We start from the raw sequence: 23,685 nt of genomic DNA, 5'->3' as shown, positions 1-23,685 counted from the left end.
ATTTATTTATTTATTTATTTATTTCAATGGGTTTTTGGGGGGAATGGGTGGTGTTGGTTACATGAACAATTTCTTTAGTGGTGATTTCTGAGATGTTGGTGCACCCATCACCCAAGCAGTGTACACTGCACCCAGTGTGTAGTCTTTTATCCCTCACTCCTCTCTCACCCTTTCCCCTGAGTCCCCAAAGTCCGTTGTATCATTCTTATGCCTTTGCATCATCATGGTTAGCTCCCACTTATGAGTGAGAACAAACAATGTTGGTTTTCCATTCTGAAGTTACTTCACTTAGAATAATGGTCTCCAACTCCATCCAGGTTGCTGCAAATACCGTTATTTCATTCATTTTTATGGCACTTGCCAATTTCTATGGTGCAAATACCACCCACATACTTGGCCTATTTCAAGCTACCAATAGGATACCTACTTGCTCACAAAACTTCTGAAAACTTAATAACCGGCTCTCAGGAGCTGTTTTGAGCATCTCAGACTTCCTGGACGGAATGCATATGCAGAGCCAAGCCTAGCACCAGGTGCAGAACAAAGCACAGCATCAACATGAGTGGCCATTGTTGTTTTCTGTCTGGTCCTAGGTCCCTCCAAGATCCCCCTCCTGGTTTGCTAGAGACTGAGCTAGATTTTTCTTGGCCTGTCAATGACATTTATCACTACTTACCAACAGGGCTTTGGATAAATTACTGACTCCTTGCAAAATCTCAGTTTCCTTCTATCCAAAATGGGGGACAGGGGAGGGGAATCTGAACTTCCTGCCTATGGAGCAGGGAGAGAATGCCTGTAAAAGCACCTCAAAAACCTCACAGCCTCGGCCTGTGGAGGCACAGGCACCTCTTCCCCGCCTGCTCTCCATCCCTGCTCCATGCTTGTTTGTAGTCGGGTGGGTGGCTGTCGCTCAGGGAGGCAGAATGAGGCCCTTCATCTTCGGAGGCCTCTGTCCTGGGAAGTCGGGGGTGAGGGTGCAAGTCTGATGCTTGACCTTTCTCCCCACCAGCTCCGGAATGACTATATGCAGCGCTACGCCAGCAAGGTCAGCGAGGGCATGGCCCTGCAGCTGGGCTGCCTGGAGCTCAGGTATGTGGCCTTGAGGCCTCTGCTGGGAGGGCACTGTGCTGAGCTCTGGGCCGGCCCGGCCTTTCCCCCTGTCCAAGATGGGAAGCAGGAATGAGTGTGTGGGAGCCAGGAAAGGGAGAGGTGGTGACCAGCAGCAGGTGAGGCTCTGAGGGTCTGGGTGTTGGGTCCTCAGGATGGTAGGGATAGGGGGACCAGCCCCCTCCCTAGTCTCACTCTCCTGGCTTCCGTTGCTGCCACTGCTCTTGCCTGCAGGCTGCTGGCTTCTTCCATCTGTCAACCACCTCTCCTGCTGTTCAAGCGATTCAGCAAATGTTTCTTGAGCACCAGACTAGGATTTGGGGGACATTTGAGCCTAGAGATGTCTATCTGTGTTGTCCATTGCTGTATCCCCATCTCCAGTAGGCAGTTGATCAATATGTGTGGAATTAGTACATCATCCAGAGAGGCCCTCACACTTCCATGTTGGGGAGGTGACAGATGTGTATACAATTAATCACAATACAAGGCAGAACGAGGATGGCACCAACTTCCATGTAGGAGCCATTCATCCTGCCTGAGAGCGTCCGCAAGAGGGTATCTGAATTGCTCCTGGAAGGAGGAGAAAGATATCAATCAGCAGAGAACAGGGGTCAGGGGAGATACACTCCAGGGATCAGTGGAAGGAAAAGCATAGACTAGCAAATCATGAGTTTGGAGGGGTAAGTTGGGGCTGATGGTGGAAGACACCATCAGGACAATGGCAGTCCAATGTTATCATTAGAATGATATTGTTAGAATGACATAAGTAGAATGACAGTCTAAAAAATTAGGCCTTATTCTTGGCTGCCAGGGGGTCATTGCCATTCGGGACTGAGGAGGGTGATGTGGCTGACCTGTGCTCTAGCCCTGTCTTGACCAGGGCAGCGCCATTGAGTTTCACCATCCCCCACATTTTCACCCTCTCCTTCCCTTCTCTCCACCCCTTCTCTATCTTAGAGCAGTGGTTTTAACATCTGCTTGCAAATCATAATCACCTGGGAGCTTAATAAACTGGAGGCATCCTGGCCCTACCCTTGGGAGATTTGATTTGGCAGGCCTGGGTGGGACCTTATCCTAGGCATTTTCGACCAGCCCCCTAGGTGACTTGAACACCATTAGTCATATGGGTTGACGGAAGGACTTTCAGGATGACTGCCAGGGAAATCGCTGGCCAAGGATTACCTCCTATTTTCTAGAACTGCACTTCCGGAGCCTTATCTGTGACCTCATGGTTAATAGAAAGTAGAACTCTGCTGCCACTTCTACAGAATGGGGGTCACTGGGGAGTTCTGGCTCTGTTGTTAGTCTCAGTCAGAGAGAATGCTCTGGGGTCCTCTGGTGGGGGCAGTGGGGTGGCAAAGGGAGAGTCCCACTTTGATTTTCAGCATCTGAAGTTGTTGGCATTAGTGACAGAATAGGTCAAGGGCAGCTTCGAGGGCTTCACATTTGGTGACTTTGTCTCAAGAAGCAAGGGAGCATTTGAGTCTTCTGCACAGAGGAGGCCTGCCGTCCCTGCAGCTGCTTAGAAGGCATCCTAGCTCACTGCCATTAGTAATAATCTTGGGAGCTCAGTGCTGGCAGACCAGGGACAGTCTGCAAAGTTTATTTTATTATCTATGCCTTTTATCCCTTCTCAGACTGCTCGGCTCCTGTGACCTGCATTACATCCTCCTATACAGTCTCATCTTCCCCTATAAAATTAGAAAAGTCGAAAAAGCTTATCTTTACCTTTTTATTTATGGATCTAGTGTCACTTTGAGACAGCATGCTAGTGTCACTTTGAGACATCTATCACTTGTCACCTGTCAAGCAGTCATCACTTAGTTGTAAAACAGCATCACAAAGACCCATTAACATTCTATTTTATTTTATTATATCCTCCAATCATCCCCAGACTATTACTGGTGGTGGCCTAAGCTCCAGGCACTGCACTGATGTTTTGGAGGACAGGGCAAGGCATCCGACATGACTCCTGTAGGTAGTATTGTCAAGAGTGTGACTGCTGATATCTGCTAGAACCAATGCAGGATGATTCTAAAAGCCATGCTTGTTTTGTGCAACAGATATATTGTTTCACATCTCCTGAGTGTGAGGAACAGAGTCAGAGAGATGTTCCTATTCTTACTGGTTGATCATTGAAATGTGGGGTATATGATATTAGGGAAAGAATATGGAAAACACCTATTTTGTAAACCGAATAGAAGATTTGCAGGTCTAATAATTTTTAAAGTTGAATGCAGTTGTTATGATGAGCCATTTTAAAGTCAAGTTAAAACTATTTCTCACCCAGAGAGAATTGGACACATTTCAGAAAATCAGGCCATTAGGCAGAATTTTCTATGGCTGTGGCTCTTGCCTAAAATTGTCCCAGAGTATGGGGCTACCTACAAATCATGGGCAATAATCCCATGTCCCATTAACATCATTGGTTATAGATATACAGCATCTCCAGGAAAAAAAATTGTATTTTTTCCTAGCTTATAAAAGAGGTATGATGTATGCCTGGATATGAGATTAGTGAAATGAATCCTCCATGGAGTCCTGTGTTTCCTGAGTTACTCTGGGCAAATTGATTACCCTCTCTCTGCCTGGATTCCTTCATCTGTAAAATAGGAATGATGATAGTAACATTAGAGTAACATTGTGTTACTATAAAACATGTTATGTTATCATATAATATTTGTTATACTATATAACATAGAACAATGTTATGTTACTATATAACATATATGTGTTGCTATGTAACATATATGCTACTATATAACATATATGCTACTATGTAATATGGATGTTATGTTACTATTGTATAGTATTGCATAGTATACTATAGTATTGTATAGTATTGCATACTATACAATAGTAACATAACAAACCTTGCAGGGTTGTTATGAATAATAAATGAGTTAATGTATTTAAAGTAATTAGAGCAATGGCAAGGACCAAAGTATTCAATAATTATTTATTTTATTTTATTTACTTTTTTCTCTTTACCCTTCTTTCATTTATTTATTTTGAATAGGCTTTATTCTTTAGAGAAGTTACAGCAAAATTGAGCAGAAGGTACAGAGTTCCTATATACCCTCTTCCCCACACATGCACAGCCTCCCCTACTATCGACATTCTCCATCAGAGTTCCCCACCAAAGTGGTGCGTTTGTTACAATTGATGAGCCTACATTGACACATCATTATTACCTAAAACCTGTAGTTGACATTAAGGTTCACTCTTGGTATTGTATGTTCTATGGGTTGGCTAAATGAATGATGACCTATATCCACCATTATAGTATTGCACAGAGTAGTTTCACTGCCCTGAAATTTCTCCATACTCCACCTATCCATCCCTCCTTCCCTCTAACCCTGGCAACCTTTGATCATTTTATCATTGCCATAATTTTGCCTTTTCCAGAATCTCATATAGCGGGAATGATGCCTAGTTAATTTTATTCACTTATTGGAGGTGCTTTATAAATGCCAAATGTTTGATCTAAATAATGCCTCTAAATGAAAGTTTGAAATTCAGGGCCTCTATGCTAGAAATCAGTACCTGCCCAGTTTGAGGAACCAAATAACTTCTCCCCCTTGATCTGAGACACCTAGGACTATTGTCCACCCCCAGCAGAGCCCTAAAACAACAACAACAACAACAACAACAACAACAACAGAGTGAATGTTTAACCCCAGATTAGTTAAGTAACTGATAATAAATAAAGATTAGAAAAACAACACACAGCTTGCTTTGCATCAAAAGGTATCTTGGTTTGTAGTTAATTTCTATTGATGTTTAGAAGAAAAAAAGAAACCAACTGGATTTGATTTAGTTGTTTCCTTATTTTCTGCTGTCCTTACCTGGGTATCAGTCATAGGCCTGTATCTGATTATAGACTCCACCGCTGTCCACCTGGTGTTAGCTACTCAAAATTGCAGTCTTGAGCTGGAAGGACCAGTCAGGCACTAGAGGGCACTCCGGGTAGGCACGGCCTCACTGAGTGATGGCAGTTCAGGCATATTTGGGAGACTTGGGTGCCCCTGGAGAGCAGCTGAGATGGGACTCAGCACAGAAGATTGGGAAGCTCCCTTGCTGGGGAGAGCAGCGTCTCCCTTGAGTGATGGTTACTAGTTCTCCCAGATGTTCCCAAGATGTTCAGATTGTGGCACATCTGAGTGATTGGACACTTTTGTCAATGGTGACTATGTAAATGATCTTCTATGCCTGAGAGAAGGGCCCTCCGGGACACAGGGAGTGGGCTAAGCAAGCTGGATTCAGGAGTTTGGGGCGAACTCGATGTGCTAGCTGAGCTTCCTTTATCCTAATAAAACATTTTTCCATTCACTACCACCTTGATCATGCTAAAATGTTGGGTTTTTTAATGTGCCTTAATTGCTCGGTGTTAATTTCAAAATGTGTTTACCTTTTCATTTAGCTAACCCTGTTTTTAAAAATGTAATATTTAAATATCCCAGTCTTCCAAATTCTTTCTTCACAAGTCTCAAAGTTCATTTATTCGTTCAACAACAGATCATAAGCCTGGAGTGGCTTTAGGAGACCACTCTCCTTTGTGGCTGGGAAGCAGATCTCACCCCATGGGTGGGCAATGCATCCCTCCTGCCTGGCACAGTCTTCTCATTTCCCTTTCCAGCCTAGTAAACTCTTCTATCTTCTGGCACCTTTAGAAAACGTACTGAGCCCGTGTTACCTGCCTGTCCTCTACATACACAGGAAACCTCAACGTGAGCCTATGAGGTGTCAGTTACAAGCAGTGTGACCATCTGCTCTTCTCATCAAGCCAGCCTCAGGGTCTCTTCATCTTGAAGCCTTTTCTGCCCCATCCTGACCCCCTCCATCCTCCTTTGCAATACCACTGTACTTGCGCAGAGCTCTGTGAGGCAATGACATGTCCCCGTGCACCAGATTGTGAAATTCTGTCAAATCCTTAGAGTCAGAATGGGTGCTGCCTTTGCCTGGCACGTAAGAGCTCAATACATAGTTGAATAAATGGATAACCCTGAAAGAACTGAAATCTTCTTCCTCAGTGGACCTTTGCCAACATTTATTCTGTTAGAATTAAATAGCTGTGTACAGCAAGCCAATGTGTTCAGTTACCTAGGTGTATATTTTATGGCTCACTCAACCCAGGGGAACTAGAGATGACCAGGCTACCTGTAATCACCCTGAGGTTTCTTATTACTGTGGAGGTCAAGCAGGTAACACTGGCTTGAAACGTTTTCTAAAGCTGCCATGGTCAATCGTATGGAATTTGGGGATCTTAACTGCAGGCACTCTTCAAGTGGGAGGAGGAAGAGAAGGAGGGGCTTCCATCCAGGGGAGAATCCTGGGTAGGCTTCTCATGTCCTATACCTCAGAGGCCCCCAACCTTTTGGGTACCAGGGACCAGTTTCGTGGAAGACAATTTTTCCATGGACTGGGGTTGGGGTGGGGGATGGTTTCGGGATGATTCAAGCACATTATATTTATTGCGTACTTTATTTCTATTATTATTACATTGTAATATATAATAAAATAAATGTACAACTCACCATAATGCAGAATCAGTGCAAGCCCTAAGCTTGTTTTCCTGCAACTAAACGGTCCATCTGGATGTGATAGGAGGCAGTGACAGATCACTGAGCATTGGATTCTCATAAGGAGCGTGAAACCTAGATCCCTTTCATACACGGTTCACAATAGGGTTCACACTCCTATGAGAATCTAATGTCGCCACTGATCTGACAGGAGATGGAAGTCAGGCAGTATAGCAAGTGATGGGGGACAGCTGTAAATACAGATGAAACGTCGGTCACTCACCCACTGCTCACATCCTGCTCTGCGGCCAGCTTCGTAACAGGCCACGGACCCGTACCGGTCCATGGCCCGGGGGTTGGGTACCTTCGCTACATCTGTCATTCCTATCTGCCAGTCTTCTGGTTTTCCAATTCTGCACATCTGCCCTTAGCAAGAACATCCCATCTCAGGCACCATTGCTTACCTCCCTCTGTCAGACACCCAGTACAGAGAAGTAAGAGTAGGGAAGGACCCATCTTCTTAGTTTTCTAAGTTCTTTTCTTGGATCAAATTCCCAGGGTTTTCTAGCCTCACTACTAGTGACATTTGGGGCTGGATGCTTCTTTGTTAGGGGGGTTTGGGGGTTGGCTTCTCATAGCTTCTATTTATCTGCTTCTAGTGCATTGAAGGATGTTTAGCAGTATCCCTGGTCTCTACCCACTTGAGGCTGGTAGCACCACCAGCCCCCTACTCCAACTAGGTATGATAACCAAAACTATGTCCAGACATTGCCCAGTGTTTCCAGCTAGGGCACAGAGTGCAAAATTGGGACCATATTTCTTAAGAGGTAACTACTTATTTTGCCTGACAATATATTCAAAGACACCATTTATTAAAAATTGTTAAGGATATAGCATTTTATGTTTTACATTTTTATTGGGTACTTCCTCTATGATTTCATACCTTGAGTGTCTTCTTTTCAATTTTTTTGAGACGGAGTTTCACTCCCATGCTGGAGCGCAATGGCGCAATCTTGGCTCACTGCAACCTCTGCCTCCTGGGTTCAAGTGATTCTTCTGCAGCCTCCTGAGTAGCTAGGACTACAGGCATGTGCCACCACGCCCAGCTAATTTTTGTGTTTTTAGTAGAGACAAGCTTTCACCATGTTGGCCAGAATGGTCTCAATCTCTTGTCCTTGTGATCCGCCCGCCTTGGCCTCCTTAAGTGCTGGGATTACAGTCGTGAGCCACCACGCCCGACCTAACCTTCCTATTTTCTAAACACAGTGAACTGTCTAAAAGTCATTGCTTTTGAATCATAAGTTACTTCCCTCACTCTGCTTCTAGTATTAGTTGCACAAAAGTTTTACTAGATATTTATAAGGATGCCTGAATTAAAGGAACACTGAATGACTTTAATATAAGATCAGGAGTAGTAGGATAATGTCTGCAGCAGTCAATGAAATTACTAGACACAGTGACCCAGACAGGGAAGGGAGGCTGGCACATGTGAGGACATTAGATATTTGGTCTCAGCTTAAGCCACAATTACATAAAAGTATTTATCAAATCATACATTTTTAGGGGAAATAAGACTTAAAGAATATGAGTAAAGTATAATAACTGTCTCCTCTGGTTAGACTATGAATAATTTTATTTTCTTCTTCTGTAAGTCCTAAAGTTTGTATATATACAGTGCTACATTTAACAAATATCTAAATGAACACACAAACATACACACATGTAATATCTCAGAGATAGCAAATAAGTGAAAAGGAAATCACAAGAGTCCCCCAGGACCTGCAGGTGAAGGTCGGTGTTCCTAGGCTGATCATTCAAGCATTGGCTGCCTTGGGCCTTTGTTCTGAGAGGCCACAGATGGAGCCACCATCTTCCTCCTCAGCCCAGTATCTGCCCATTCCTAGCATGAGTTTCCTAGGATCCAAGGCTGGAGTCTTTTCTTGGAATGAAATTTGTGGGGGTTTCCTTTTCCTCACAGGTCAAAATACTACATTTTATGACTTTCCTAACTTCCTTTCTCCTGGTGATTCCCACATATGGCAGGGGAAGGGGGCTTCTAGTGGCCTGAGGTGCCCTGGGTCTGACTGCCTCATTCTCCAGCCTTCAGCACCCCCTCCACCACCTCTTTCTCCAGGCGGTTCTTCAAGGATATGCCCCACAATGCCCTTGACAAGAAGTCCAACTTCGAGCTCCTAGAGTAAGTTCTGGGGTCGCCCACCTCCCCTCCCTTCCTGTCCTTCCATGCGTACTTTTCCTCCTCACCCTCTCCTCCACCCCTCCCCAGACCAGAGCCCCACAGGGCCTGTCTCCAGGTCCCAAAGCCTTCTCACCTCTTCCTGATTGGCCCGCAGTCCTTGGGGGAGTCACATGCTGCCTTTTTCTTCCTTTTTTGCAGAAAGGAAGTGGGGCTGGACTTGTTTTTCCCAAAGCAGATGCAGGAGAACTTAAAGGTGAGGAAACCAATGGGCAATAACCTCTTTGTGCTGATTCCCAAGACTAGAGTGCAAGGGATGAGACTGGGGATACTCAGAGAAGTCAGGGCATCTGCATGGCCTTGGGCATTTGGACACAGGACCATTAAATGCACCCAGGGGTCCTCTCTGGGGCTGGGGATCCAACTGTGACATGCCTGGGCTCCTGCTCCGCATCCAGGCCTGATCAGCTCTGTGGCCCCAGTACTGGGAAGCTACCCCTTGCCCCCTCCACTTCCTTCGTAGGGGTCTGGGGAGTCTCCCTTGAGACAATGGGTATGTGTTTTAGGTCATAGATCACAGCTGCTTTGGGGGCAAAGGCGCTGGGGATCATTTTCGAGCAGCGGGCAGTCTCTCAGTGAGACCCTAAGGGAAGGAGTGAGACCTGGGAGGAGCGGGCCTTGCTCACACTGCCTATCCCCTCCCCCAGCCCAAACAGTTCCGGAAGATGATCCAGCAGACCTTCCAGCAGTATGCCTCGCTCAGGGAGGAGGAGTGCGTCATGAAGTTCTTCAACACTCTCGCGGGCTTCGCCAACATCGACCAGGAGACCTACCGCTGTGAACTGATTGTAATGTCAGGCTCTCTTGATGATCCTCTCCCTGACCTGGATCCCAGGCCTCTTGGGAAAGGGGGCCAGGAGGGGCCAGGGAGACGCTGCAGTTGCTGCAGATTCTCAGGCAGCAGGGCCTCACTGACCTGCGGACAGTAGAAGTCACGAGCATCCCCTTGCCTGAAAAAGGCACTGAAATTTTGGCCTCCAGCTCTGGGAGGTGGGCAGGACAGGAAAGGTGTCAGGAGGGGAAAATCCATATGGCCAGGGTTTTTGGCAGGAAGTAGCTGGAGACCCAGGAGATGGTGGCCTGTGTCTAGCTTAGGGAGCTTTTCTTCAAGTTTCTGAAGAATGGGGAGGGCAGCTCTGGAACAACAGTCCCCTCTCCTTTTATTCCAGCAAGGATGGAACATTACTGTGGACCTGGTCATTGGCCCTAAAGGGATCCGCCAGCTGACCAGTCAGGACGCAAAGGTAGAAAGACTGGGGGCGGCCCCACCCAGCCCCAGGTGGGAGGTCTTCCCCTCTCTGCTGCCTCCCGCCCTGTCTGCCCCTTCAGTTCTTCTTGCCCCCGTTGCTGAGAGCAGAGTCCTTTCTAAGGCCATGCCCTGGCGTGAGCAGCAGTGGAGAGCGTTTGGAAATGGCATTGTGGGGTAGATGGCCCTTTACATCCCCGTGACTATCATCTACACAGAGGTGGTGAAAGGGGGAGACAGGGCCGCTATGATTACTCGAAGAGCTCAGCAGTGTTGCCCTTTCAGCGACAATATGAGGCATGATTCCCTTGGAAGTCGGGGGACCTGGGTCCAGTCCTGGCTCCACTGCCAGCTTGGCACATGACCTTGAGCAAGTCCTGGCTTTCTCTAGACCTCATTTTCTCCTTGGCATAGGGAGGGGCTTGGTCTAGATCAAGCTTGTGGTCCCGGGACGGCTTTGAATGCAAACAAATTCATAAACTTTCTTAAAATATGATGAGATTTTTTGTGCGATGTTTTTTTTACACTCATCAAGTAGTGTTAGTGTATTTTATGTGTGGCCCAAGACAATTCTTCTTCCAACGTGGCCCAGGGAAGCCAAAAAATTGGACACCCCTGAACTAGAGGATCCTTCTAGCCTTAATAGTCTTTGATTCTCTCTTCATCTCCCAGAGAAACTCCCAGTTCCTCCTCACCCCAGCTCCCCCATACTGACCAATCTGCATGGCTCAGTCCTGGTAGTGGGATGGTCTGAAGCTCCCCCTTCTTTTCCCGCAGCCCACCTGCCTGGCCGAGTTCAAGCAGATCAGGTCCATCAGGTGCCTGCCACTGGAGGAGGGCCAGGCAGTACTGCAGCTGGGCATTGAAGGTGCACCCCAGGTGAGTGTCTCTGGGCACCTGGCAGCTCTGCAGGGGATATAATGGCAAGTTGGGAGCTCTTGCTCAGACCAAAAGTCCATGGCACGCTGGAGGCCAGGAGCTTCCTGGCTTTGGGGATCATGTTAAGAAAACTACAGTAAGTTCTTAGACAAAAGGTACCAGGATGATGATAAATTGTAGGAAAATTGGGGAAACAATTTGTTTAATGTCAGGAAAGAAATTGGGAAGGTTTTCAGGTAGTGGAATGTTCAAGGTGAGCAGAAATCAGGTATAAATCACAGGCCTAAGTTTTACGAAGAGAACAATGATGTGGACATCAAGACCTCAAAAACATAGGTTTTTTTGTTTGTTTGTTTTGTTTTGTTTTGTTTTGTGGTAAAACACCCAGAGAGACCTCAGGCCCCAGAGTGTTCATCTCTCTCTCCTTTCGCCCATCTGTGCCCTGCCCCATTGCCCCCCCTCCTTCCCTCCTTCCTTCCTTCCTTCCTTCCTTCCTTCCTTCCTTCCTTCCTTCCTTCCTTCCTTCCTTCCCTCCCTTTCCTTTCCTTTCCTTTTCTTTCCTTTCTTTCCTTTCTTGACAAAGTCTCACTCTGTCGCCCAGGCTAGAGTGCAGTGGTACAATCTCAGCTCACTGTAATCTCCGCCTCCTAAGTTCAACAGATTCTCCTGCCTCAGCCTCCTGAGTAGCTAGGACTACAGATGCATGCCACAAGGCCCAACTAATTTTTTTATTTTTAGTAGACACAGGGTTTCACCATGTTGGCCAGGCTGGTCTCAAGCTCCTGACCTCAGGTGATCTGCCTGCCTCGGCCTCCTAAAGTGCTGGGATTATAGGTGTGAGCCACTGCGCCCAGCCCCCTCTTCCATTTTCTCAGCTTCTGCTTCTATTTATTGAGCACAACTAGATACCAGGCATTGTGCTGTGTGCTCAGAGAACAAAATAAGTGAGGCCTGGGACTGGCCTTTGGACAGCATGGGTGTACAGGTGAAAGGGGTGACAGAATGCAGTCTGGACTCCAGGGTAGGGCCCCAGGAGAGGTGCAGACAACATTGGCATCCAGGCAAGGGTTGTGGCAGGGGTCCTGCCATCTGTTCTCCAGCCCTGGGGGTGGTCTCTAGCCAACGCTCTGGGGTTTCACCCTTGGCCGGTCTCTGCTCCTCAGGCCTTGTCCATCAAAACCTCGTCCCTGGCAGAGGCTGAGAACATGGCTGACCTCATAGACGGCTACTGCCGGCTGCAGGGGGAGCACCAAGGCTCTCTCATCGTCCATCCTAGGAAAGGTGGGTTCCATTTAAAGGTAAAGTGGCTGAACCACGGGTGGCAGCACACCCAAGTCCCCAGAGGCAGAGTAGCAGAAGCTAAGTGACTGATGGATAAGTGAATGAGGAGGCTTCCCCAACAGCCCAGCGGGAAGCTTCCAGTGGGCCCATCTTGGGCTTTAAGCCCTGGTTGGTCCACCTACCCACAGCCATGCTAGTCAACGTCCACAGAGAGGCAACTTCTGGAGGAGAGGCGTTTTAGCCCTAGCAAGCTCAAAGCCATCGCTAGAACAAGGCTGGTCCCGCCTGTGTGTCTCCATCTTGGGTCTTGGGTCTTGGGTCTTGGGTCTTGGGTCTTCCTTAATCAGGAAGCAAGGGTCCCAGCTGCAGCAGGCGAAATCTGGCCTGAGGCAGCCCCCAAGGAGGATTCCAGTTCTGGCCCAAGGCCTCCCTTGCTCCCAGGCTAGAAGAGAATGGAATTAGGGGCTGGGATAGGAGGACAGTCCCTATTAGGAATAGTGAGGAGGTCAGTCACCCACTTAGGCCCCTGTGTCCCCAGCTCCAACCTCCTCCTTCCTCCTCTCTTCCTAGATGGCGAGAAGCGGAACAGCCTGCCCCAGATACCCATGCTGTGAGTACAGTGGGGTGCAGAGGACGGGGCCCTGAGCTTAGCCTGTGCTACTGAGAGGAAGAAGAAGAAACTGGGAGTCCCCACCTCCATAGTTTCTGGTTTTCAGGCCCAGGAGAACCCTGAAAAAAGATGATCTTTCCCTCCCAGTAAATACCTGCAGGAATATTTCTTTGCCTTCAGGCCACCTGGTGTTGTCCTGGGGGGTTGCTGCTGTCCCCCAACTCCAGCCCCTGGCAGCCTTGGCTGTGCTCCCAGGTCATTGCTAATCTGGACAGACTACTTCTCCACAGGGGGCAGGAGGAGAGGGTGGGCTGAGGCAACCCAGGGGAACATTACTGGACTCTGAGCTCACCTGGCTTTTGCCCTCTCACCTCCTACAGAAACCTGGAGGCCCGGCGGTCCCACTTCTCAGAGAGCTGCAGCATAGGTGAGCTGCCTGCTGCATCCTCCACCTGCTCCAGTTGCCTCCCGTCTGCTTGCTCCCCGCTGCCTGCTCTCATGACATTGCCGAGGGTGTCCTCCAAGTTACAGGAAAACGATCCTCCCCCATAAATTCTCAATGATGGCTTTAAAATATCATGAATTGTGGCTGGGTGCAGTGGCTCACGCCTATAATCCCAGCACTTTGGGAAGCCAAGGTGGGTGGAGCATGATGTCAAGAAATCGAGACCATCCTGACCAACATGGTGACACCCCATCTCTGCTAAATATACAAAAATTGGATGGGCAAGGTGGCATGTGCCTGTAGTCCCAGCTACTTGGGCGACTGAGACAGGAAAATAGCTTGAACCCAGGAGGCGGAGGTTGCAGTGAGCTGAGATCGCACCACTGCACTCCAACGTGTCAACCCAGCAAGATTACGTCTCAAAAAAAAAAAAAAATCATGAATAGTAATCGCTAGTGTATATTGAGTACTTAGTACATGGGACCATGTTTATCTTAGGCAACTTGGCCTGCCGTAACAAAATACCATAGACTGCGTGGCTTAAAACCAGATACTTTATTGCTCACAGTTCTAGAGGCTGGAAGTCCAAGATCAAGGTGCTGGCTGAGTCTGCATCTGGTGAGGGCTTTAATCCTCATTTGCAGATAACTGTCCTTTCACTGTGGGCTCATGTGATGAAGACAGAGTTCTGGCCTCTCTTCTGCTTATAAGGGCACGGATCCCATTATGTGGGCCCCACACTCAGGACTGCACCGCCTCCCAAAGGCCCCACCTCCTAATCCCATCACATTGGGAGTTAGGGCTTCAACAAAGGAATTTGGGAGGTACACAAACATCTAGTCCTTAGTGGTATTAAACATGCAACAAGTATTATTTGATTCAATCTTTTCCGCATCCCCCAGTATTCATTTCATAGAAAGGGAAACTGAGATTAAGGGAGATTAACCAACTTGCCCTAAATAATGCAAGTTGGGAAGCAGAGAGCAGAGAGTTCAGCCAAGGTGCTCTGGGCTCTGTGGCCACTCTAAAACCTGGGTTGGGAGCCCAGGACACGCCTGGCTTTTCCTCCTATCCCCTTGGTCTCCACTGGCCTCCAGCGGGGAGCCTCACACCTGATTCCTGGCGGTGCCCACTGAGGGCATCTTGTCCATGTCTGTGCTTCTTCCTGTGATTCCAGAGTCAGACATCTATGCAGAGATTCCCGATGAAACCCTGCGAAGGCCTGCAGGTAGGTTCTCAACCCCACTACAGCGACCGCAGTCAAGGCCCTGTGAAATGACATGGCAAGGACTCTGGTGACACCGCAGGGAATGTTCTTTTCTTCCTTTATCCTCCCTTCGTGCTAGGCTTAGACAGTGGCAAACCTGAGATGCTGTGGATTTGAAAGCTGAGATTTTTTTTTATCCCTATACTGATTGCCCTTTTGTGTGCCCATGGAGCTGTGTGGGGATTCTAATAACTTGGACCTGGGACCCAGCCTTCAGAGGGAGCAGGGTGATGGCTCTTCCCTGAGACAATGGAACATTCTAGACCCCCATTTCCCCAGCCCAGCCCCTGGATCTTGGCTGAGGTGTTACAGCTCTGGTGATGCCTGGCTTTGGAGCCTGCAGACACTCAGGTTCCCTGGGGGGCACCACCGATCTCTGTGATCTGCGACTGTTTTCTCCATCTGTGCAGGTTCACAGTATGGCATTGCCCGTGAAGATGTGGTCCTGAATCGTATTCTTGGGGAAGGCTTTTTTGGGGAGGTCTATGAAGGTGTCTACACAAATCACGTGAGTTCCAGGATCTTCCCTGACACTCCTTTTCCATGTGTCGGTAGGGTGAGACAGAGCTCGAATCTGAGCAGGTTGGAGTTGGCACAGCCTTCATCCACTTGGGGCCTCTTGTCTCTAAGGGCCCCTTGTCCACTGGGCACGATGGTATCTATTAAATACTCAAAGAGAGATGGAGTCAAGAGTCGTTTTCAAGAAGGGTAGCAAAATACCAGGGATGGAGATACAGGGAGAACCTGGAGAAAGGTCACTAATTCTTGGTGGGAGAATACAAAGGGGGCGGCAGGATAAAGACAGTTCTGAGAAAAGGCGAGGCAGGATCTGGAGTTAGTGTCAAGGCCAGTGACGGGAGAGGGAAAGGCTGACCACTGTGGTCACGATTCTAGCAGGCCCGGGGGAAAAAGAAAGAGGCAGCAAGAATGTAAAATCCAATGATAAAGAGAAAGAGAAAGGCCCAGCCTCCATGCCTGATAATTGCCTGCAGGTGCCTCTGGCTTTGGGCAGGTCACATGGCCCCTCAGTCTCAGTGTCCTCATCTGGATGGTTGAGTCAAGAGTGGCTTGACTCATCTAAAGCCCTTTTCAGTTCTAACCAGACTTTTTTTTTTTTTTTTTTTTTTTGAGAACGGAGTCTGAGCTCTTTCGCCCAGGCTGGAGTGCGGTTGGCCGGATTCATCCTCACTGCAAGCTCCGCCTCCTGGGATTTACGGCCATTCTCCCTGCCTCCGCCTCCCAAGTAGCTGGGACTACAGTGCCCGCCTCGTCACCTCCGGCTATTTTTTTGTATTCTTTAGTAGAGACGGGATTTCACCGTATTAGCCAGGGTGGTTTTCGATCTCCCTGACCTTGTGATCCACCCGATCTCGGCCCTCCCCAAAGTGCTGGGATTACAGGCTTGAGCCACCGCGCCCGGCCTCTAACAGACCTTGATCAAGAAGAAGGGGAGTGGGGAAGGAGAGGAGAGGAAGACAAAGGGGAGAAGAAGAGAGACATAGGAGAAAAGGGCCTTGGCTGGTGGCAGTCTGCGGGGGGCCATGGGGAGGCCGGAAGGGAACATTCTGCTGAGCACTGGGCTGGACCAAGGGGTCCTGAACACACTCTTGTTATAGAAAGGGGAGAAAATCAACGTAGCTGTCAAGACCTGCAAGAAAGACTGCACTCTGGACAACAAGGAGAAGTTCATGAGCGAGGCAGGTAGGGACCCCTGAGACCAACCAGGCCTCCAAGATGGGAGGGGCTTGGGCCTGGGAAGGGAGGGGTGAGCAGTGCAGGGACCATGTTGGAGGAGGGGTCCCCGTTCCCCTTGCTGGAAGAGCAAAGGCCTTTTCTGAATTGGACCTTTGAGCCGCCCCGCCCGTCCCTCTTGCCCCCCAAATGCAGTGATCATGAAGAACCTCGACCACCCGCACATCGTGAGGCTGATCGGCATCATTGAAGAGGAGCCCACCTGGATCATCATGGAATTGTACCCCTATGGGGAGGTGAGCTGGAGGTGGTAGAAGAGGGACTCTGTGGTGACCCCTGAGCTGCAGCATTGGGGGGCATTCAGAGCCCAGCCCATTCCTCCCAGCTTCCTGGCTTCTGTATTCAGCTGGAACAAGCCAGAGGCCCTGTTTGTCAAAGAAATTGCTGGAACATTTTTCCAGCTTTGGGTTTGTCTCCCCCCACCCCCAGGGAAGGGTCAGGAGCTGCCAGCACCCTGGCCCCCTGGCTCCGTGCCGGGACCAACCAGGGGTCTTGATGGCACCTCCCCATTCCCGCAGCTGGGCCACTACCTGGAACGGAACAAGAATTCCCTGAAGGTGCTCACCCTCGTGCTATACTCACTGCAGATTTGCAAAGCCATGGCCTACCTGGAGAGCATCAACTGCGTGCACAGGTAGGGGTGGAGGAGGTGGCCAGCGGTGTGGAAGCCAGGCCTTCACCAGATCCTCAAGGCATCTGGGTAGAAGCAGGGTTTGTGGGTGACACAGCAGTGTTGGAATCCCAGCATTGGCCCTGCCTGTCCCGGCAGCTTCGAGTACTTGAGCAACCTCTCTGACCCTGTATCCTCATCTGTAAAGTTGCAGGTACTGTATGTACCTCATGGGGTTGTTAGGAGTAACTCTGAAGTCCGAGGTGTCTGTCTATAGCTCAAGACCTTCTAGCCCCTCCCCTGTGAGTGCCAGGAAATGGCCCCCAACCTTCCTTAGAGCTCGCTCACCTCCAGCTCACCGGCTTGGTGGCACGTGGCCCAGAAAGAAGGGACTGGGCTGGAGCAGGGCCAGAAAAATCCTGAGGTCCTGACCCGGACACCATCCTGGTTCCTGGCACCCCTGGACTGCCAAGTCCAAGCCTCCCTGTGGCTGTGGAGTTGGCCCCTGTTCTACCTGGCTTTGTTCCCATTCCCTGCCATGAGAGCCTGACCCCCAAGGCAGTTAGTGGTTGGGCATTACCAACCATTGACATTGGCTCTGTAGCCTTGTGCCTGATTCTTTGGAAAGCCACATCAGGGGATAAAACCCTGCATTCATTCATTTGTTTGTTCGTTTGTTCGTTCATTCATTCATCCGTCCAACAAGCACCATGGAACACCTCTCAGTGCCAGGCACTGACCTAGGCTCTAGGACAAAGTCACAATGAAAACAAGCAAAACTCCTTTTCCTTGTGAAGCTTACCTTCTAGCATGAGGGTCAAACTGGAGAAATCAATTGTCAGGAGAAAGGTGGTGGGAGGATAGATTTGTTTATTTTGTTTGTTCGTTTGAAGTTGGCATGCTTTTAAGCCATCATTTCAACTATAAAACAAACACTAGAAAGTGGAGCCTGCCTGTGAGAAGCAAGCAGGCAAACTAGTTTGGGGTTGGGAGTGATGGCAAGAACACAGGGTAAACTGAGTCAGTGGTGCGTCTCCTGGGAGGAGCGAGAGCTCAGCTCTGGAGTAGCCTACCTGGGCAACACCCTTTTCTACCGGTGACCTGCTGGGCAAGTTTCTTCAGCTCCCTGGGTCTGGTCTCCTCCCCTGCACCAGGGGGGTCTGAGGGCCTCTATGTCATGACTCATGGTGTGTGAAGCTCTCGTATGATCGTAGTATCCTAAGTGCCCCATCAGAGTTAGCTGTGCTGCCGCTGCCACTCCTGCTATACCAAAGGCCTAACCCATACTGTGGAAACGCAGATGAGAGAGAATACCTGTGTTCAGGGAAGTGGTTGGAGTTTATCCTTAAAGAATCACCAGGTGACAGCCTCCCTGGCATGGGGGACAGTGTAGGCAACAGCACAGAAGTGGAGTATAGCAGATGCCAGGAATCTGAGCCAGGCTTCGAGCTGGAGATGCATGAAGGGGTGATGGGAGACAGAGCCCGACAGCAAGAGGGAAGGAGATGGCAAAGCACCTGTGCATATTGGGGTGCAGAGGGGCCAGCTGGGCTCCTACCTGAGCTGTGCTATATAGCAAGACCACTCGGGGGAGACAGTGACCCACAGAAGCTGCTCAGTTCTGCTCTGGAGGCCGAGTCCCTGGCTTACACTCTTGGTCTCTTTTTCAATCTGTCTGTCCATCTCTCTGAGTGTTCCTGCTCCCATGGGGGTGGGTAGTGCCTCATCCTGGTTTTGATGCCCTTTTCCAGGGACATTGCTGTCCGGAACATCCTGGTGGCTTCCCCTGAGTGTGTGAAGCTGGGGGACTTTGGTCTTTCCCGGTACATTGAGGATGAGGACTATTACAAAGGTGAGGGGGACTTCCCAGCCTCTGCTTTGGCCTTGGAGGGGTCGCTGAAGCCAAAAATTCTAGAAGAAGGAAGTCTACAGTTGGACAGCCCAGCCTAACAATCTTCAGAAAGTAGGATGTATTTCTGGATAATTCTGATCTTTCTTCCCTAAAAATTAACCTCTTTGCCCACCCAAAGCCTCTGTGACTCGTCTCCCCATCAAATGGATGTCCCCAGAGTCCATTAACTTCCGACGCTTCACGACAGCCAGTGATGTCTGGATGTTTGGTGAGTGCTGATTTGGGAGGGTATGAAAAAGAGTTCAGATTCTCACCTCTGAACCAAGCTAAGGGGGTGGGTGCAGGGAGCAGGGGTCTGACCTCCACCTCCCGTTCCCAGGGTTCAATTTTGCTGTGGCCCCTGAGAAGTCTCAGAGTGAGGGGAGGCCAGCAGGGGTAGGAAGGGGGGTGACCCAGGCTAAGGACTGGCCTGGGCTATGCAGGCTCATCTTCCTGGAAGAGGTTCTTGTGATGTGTGTGCTCCACCTACCAGCCCCAGAAACTAAGATGAAACTCTGTGACTTGTTCTGAGAGAGGTGCAGGAAGGGGAGAGAGCAAAGGCAGGTGTAGAGAGACAGCTCCTTAGGGAACACCTCCCGCAGACCATCTCACTTAGTTCTCCTGCAGTCAACCCCGTAGAATACTATTATTACTCTCATTTTCCGGTTAAGAAAACTGAGGTTCAGATGAGTCAGGAGCCTGCCCACAATCACACAGGAACCAAGCATTGGTGCGAGGCTTCCAATTCCAGCTTTACTAAGAAGTGGCTCCCTCTCCTCTCTCCTGAGAGAAGACACTTGTGGTCCCAATGACATGCCATGACTGCCACCTGTTGATCCTGCAGTACCCTGACAGGGGCCTAGGGAGCAAAGTCTTAGGTCGCTTACTGCAGATGTAGGTCACTTGTCCCTCGGGTGGACCACCATGGTGGGCAGGACCCCAGGGTGCTGGAGGGGGAGGAAGGACCACAGGAGCTGCTTCTGGTCAAGACCGAGCACTAATGGTGACAGTGCTCCTGGGTGGGAGGGACTGGTCTCCCCACCCGGGGTCTGATGCTCCCTTCCACCCCAGCCGTGTGCATGTGGGAGATCCTGAGCTTTGGGAAGCAGCCCTTCTTCTGGCTGGAGAACAAGGATGTCATCGGGGTGCTGGAGAAAGGGGACCGGCTGCCCAAGCCCGACCTCTGTCCACCAATCCTTTATACCCTCATGACCCGCTGCTGGGACTATGACCCCAGTGACCGGCCCCGCTTCACCGAGCTAGTGTGCAGCCTCAGGTAAGCATGGAGTGTGGGCTGTGGGCTGGGGGCCCACCCCGCTGCACCAGGGAGCAAGACCAGCACACAGAGACATTTGTACCACATCTCCCTAAATGAGACAGGCCAGGGTCAAGGACGGGAGGCTGAAGCCAGGTTCACTGTCAGATATGAGCTTAGAGATAAGGTGGCCCTGGGGAAGCCTGGCTTATCTGGGCATCTGTCAGCACAGAGCACAGAGCCTTGTTCATAGGATGTGCTTTGAAAATATTTTCTAGGTTAGACTTAGAAGCCTGAGCCAGACTCTCATTGAAGTGACTGTGCTCTTTGTGGTATTAAGGCATCCCACCTGCTTTCCTCTCGCCTCGTCTCTCGACTTTGATCTTTCCTCCCAGATAGCAAGGAAGGGAGTGATCTTTGACCTGTTATTCAAGACTATGACCCAGGGGCCACCTCTCCCTTCTGAATGGGGGATAAGGGACCTGAGGGCCCATCGGTGCCTAGGAGCCATGATTCCCTAGGCCTGGGGAGGTCACTGGGGAAGAAGGTCATCTGTTTCGGAGGTTCAGCGTCCTCCAGTTTTCTTGGTGGCAAACCTACCATTAGCCCTCCTGCGGGAGATCTGACTTCTTTTGGCTTCCTCTGGGGAAGGAGTCAGTAAGCATTTTCTATAAAGGGCCAAATAGTAAATATTTGGGGCTTTGCAGTTTATGTAAGTCTCTGCCAGAACTGCTAACTCTCTTAGCTCAAAAACAGCCATAGACAATACATCAGTGAATGAGTGTAGCTGGGCTCCAGTGAAATGTCATTTCAGATGCTGAAATTTGAATTTCAAATAATTTTCATGTGTCATAAAATATTTTTTGTCTTTTAGTTTTTTTCAGTCGTTGAAACAATGTGAAAATCATTTTTCATTTGGGGCCGTACAAAAATAGATGAGAGGCCAGATTTGCCCTCTGGGCTCTTATTTGCTGAACCCTACTTTAGAGAGTCTGGAACTTAATTGACTTGAGATACTGTGATTTTTAAATACTGTAGTCAACATGTTGCCTTGTTCGATTTTAGGGCAAGAAAACAGTCCCTGAAAACTGCCTGGTGGGGAGGCACCCCAGGGGATGCCAGCAATGCCCAGGCCAGGGGCACTGGGGGTGACCCTGCATGTTTTCTGTGGGGCGGGGCCTTCAACATCATCTGCAAAACCTCTGGCTTTAAAGGCCTCTCTGTTCCTGTCTGTCCCTTCAGTGAGCCTCCCAGTTAATTCTAGACTCCTCTGTTGGTCCCTTGTATGGGAGGCTTGAGAAGCCAAAGGGCTGCAGGATAAAAGTATTTGAAAGGTATAATTTGGGAGGGTAAAAGCCCTAGGGGGATGGAGCTGGGGGTTCTGATTCACTCTGAGGCCTTGAGAGCCATGGGGAGCTGTGCAGGCGCCTCTCCTGGGCTGAGAGGTGTTCCCATCATCCCCTGGGCTGAGAGGTGTTCCCATCATCCCCTGGGCTGAGAGGTGTTCCCATCATCCCCTGGGCTGAGAGGTGTTCCCGTCATCTCCTGAGCTGAGAGGTGTTCCTATGATCTGGGCTGAGAGATGTTCCCATCAGAGGCACCGGCCAGGCCCCCACCACAAGTGGAGGTAGGAGCTGGTTTCTGGTGTGATCTGGAAAACACCGAAAGACTCAGAAGACCACAGGTTGCTTCTTCAGGCCACCACCTGACACTTCCTCCTTAGTGTTCAGAAGGGATTTCATCAGTGTTTGCTAATCGTTCCAGGGAGGAAAGGGCCTTCTAATTCAAATTTTGAGTGTCTCTGTGTAACAATAATTATATTTTTAAAATCTTTTGCTGAACAAAATGTAGTGGGCTATAGAATGCATTTTAAAATACATACACACTTGAAAATATAGTATTAAGTATCACATATTCAATAGTATGTAATACTTGCTACCCATATGAACATGTGGATTCATGGGCAGTAATAATTCCAGAGTCCTCTGGGGTCTGTGATTCCAGGTTAGGAGCACTGGATTGGGTAAGAAAGGTGAGAGGAGTGCACATGACTAGCCTGGGAGTGAACCGACATGCCTCATTAGCATACACCAGGGATGTGTTGGGGGATGTTTCATGAGAAATAGGAGATGTGGATTCTAGGCCAGGGCCATGAAGTTGGCTGGGTCTTTGGAAATTTACATAAGAATTTGGTGCCAATCACAAGCCCAGGAGGGCAAAAGGCCTGGGGAGTAGGGCTGCAGTCAGACTCCTACTGCATGTTTGGGCTGGGACTGGTTCAACAAGGACGCTTTCCCACCTTGGATCCATTCCTGTGATCCTCCCAACCTCAGTGTGGCCTCAGGGCCCATATCCAACCCTGTCTCAGGGGCTCTCCCCAGGCCATTCCGCAGTGGAGATGGAAACGGAAATGGGACCTAGCAGCCTTGCCCAGGCCTCTCTGGGCTTCCATGGAGTACAAAAAGGAGCCCCAAGGAGCATCTCACTTTGACCTTGTTTCTCTCCTTATCTGACCTGACTCACTGCAGTGACATTTATCAGATGGAGAAGGACATTGCCATGGAGCAAGAGAGGAATACTCGCTACCGAACCCCCAAAATCTTGGAGCCCACAGCCTTCCAGGAACCCCCACCCAAGGTAAGCCAAGCCGTGGCCTCATAGGTCCTGTGAGTTAAAGCAGAGCCAGGTCCCTGTCTGATCCTTGTCCCCCTTCCTGCACAGGCAGGATGCCCCCTACAGCCCTCTCTCAGTCCTTCACCCAGCATCCACCATCACTGTCAGTGTGTCACATCAGTACTCTGGCAGGTGGACTTAGAGATAGCAGCCACCTTGTGGGTCAAGAATCATTCCTCAAAAGTGTTCCCTGAGAGGCTGGGCTTCTCTTCTAGGTGTTTTCTTAGGAACAAATAAGATCCCCATGAGGACACATGGATGGGAGGTATCCTGGGTCTTTTAGGTCCAGTCCCTACATCTATACCCGCCATGGCCACCCTGAGCTCAGGAACCAGGGCCCTGCTGCCATTAGGTGGGTAGGTCTGAGAGGCCATGCCTGTCCTAGTCAGCTGGAGCTGCTGCAACAAAAGACCACAGACCAAGTGGCTTAAACAACAGATGTTTATCTCTCACAGTTCTGGAGGCTGGGAAGTCCAAGATCAAGGCGTTGGTTTCTTGTGAGGGCTCTCTGCCTGGCTTACAGACAACCACCTTCTCACTGTGTTTTCCCCTGGCAGACACAGAGTCATCTTTCTTTCTCTTCTAATGAGGGCACTAATCCCATCATGGGCTCCATCCTCATAATCTCATTGAACCCTAATTACCTCCAAAAACCCGCACTTCCTTAATGCTATCACATTGGGGGTTCAGGCTTCAACATGCAGATTGAAAACGGGGACAAATATTCAGTCCATAGCAATGTCTGATCCCATCTAAGGCCTTTTCTCACTTGTTCCTCTTAACTGGCGTGTCCCACCCCTCCCCTCGGGCCTGGCTCAGTGTTCATCTCCTCCATGCGGCTTCTGTGAGTGCCCAAGCCCCTGGTGAGCTCCTACCTCTGCATGCCTGTGGCT

At 49.5% G+C, this 23,685-nt stretch overlaps 1 protein-coding gene across 6 annotated transcripts in view; it reads left to right on the top strand.

Annotated features, from left to right (window-relative positions):
- The window catches only part of PTK2B (protein tyrosine kinase 2 beta), a 139,603-nt gene that overhangs the window by 100,119 nt on the left and 15,799 nt on the right, over positions 1 to 23,685 (top strand). For all 6 annotated transcript variants that reach the window (XM_017885180.1, XM_017885219.1, XM_017885206.1 and 3 more), the window contains exons 5-22: positions 1,010 to 1,089; positions 8,764 to 8,826; positions 9,025 to 9,079; positions 9,531 to 9,671; positions 10,053 to 10,127; positions 10,907 to 11,008; positions 12,172 to 12,289; positions 12,860 to 12,899; positions 13,280 to 13,326; positions 14,522 to 14,572; positions 15,022 to 15,119; positions 16,228 to 16,312; positions 16,499 to 16,599; positions 16,882 to 16,997; positions 18,725 to 18,825; positions 19,004 to 19,093; positions 19,936 to 20,140; positions 22,648 to 22,756. In XM_017885180.1, coding sequence (XP_017740669.1) covers positions 1,010 to 1,089; positions 8,764 to 8,826; positions 9,025 to 9,079; positions 9,531 to 9,671; positions 10,053 to 10,127; positions 10,907 to 11,008; positions 12,172 to 12,289; positions 12,860 to 12,899; positions 13,280 to 13,326; positions 14,522 to 14,572; positions 15,022 to 15,119; positions 16,228 to 16,312; positions 16,499 to 16,599; positions 16,882 to 16,997; positions 18,725 to 18,825; positions 19,004 to 19,093; positions 19,936 to 20,140; positions 22,648 to 22,756 — 1,677 coding nt within the window. The remainder of the gene's footprint in view (positions 1 to 1,009; positions 1,090 to 8,763; positions 8,827 to 9,024; positions 9,080 to 9,530; positions 9,672 to 10,052; positions 10,128 to 10,906; positions 11,009 to 12,171; positions 12,290 to 12,859; positions 12,900 to 13,279; positions 13,327 to 14,521; positions 14,573 to 15,021; positions 15,120 to 16,227; positions 16,313 to 16,498; positions 16,600 to 16,881; positions 16,998 to 18,724; positions 18,826 to 19,003; positions 19,094 to 19,935; positions 20,141 to 22,647; positions 22,757 to 23,685) is intronic.

The sequence above is a fragment of the Rhinopithecus bieti genome, unplaced genomic scaffold, assembly GCF_001698545.2.
Source record: "Rhinopithecus bieti isolate Rb0 unplaced genomic scaffold, ASM169854v2 scaffold_315, whole genome shotgun sequence".
In the NCBI taxonomy this organism is placed as follows: domain Eukaryota; kingdom Metazoa; phylum Chordata; class Mammalia; order Primates; family Cercopithecidae; genus Rhinopithecus; species Rhinopithecus bieti.
This window is presented reverse-complemented; position numbering and strand designations above follow the sequence as displayed.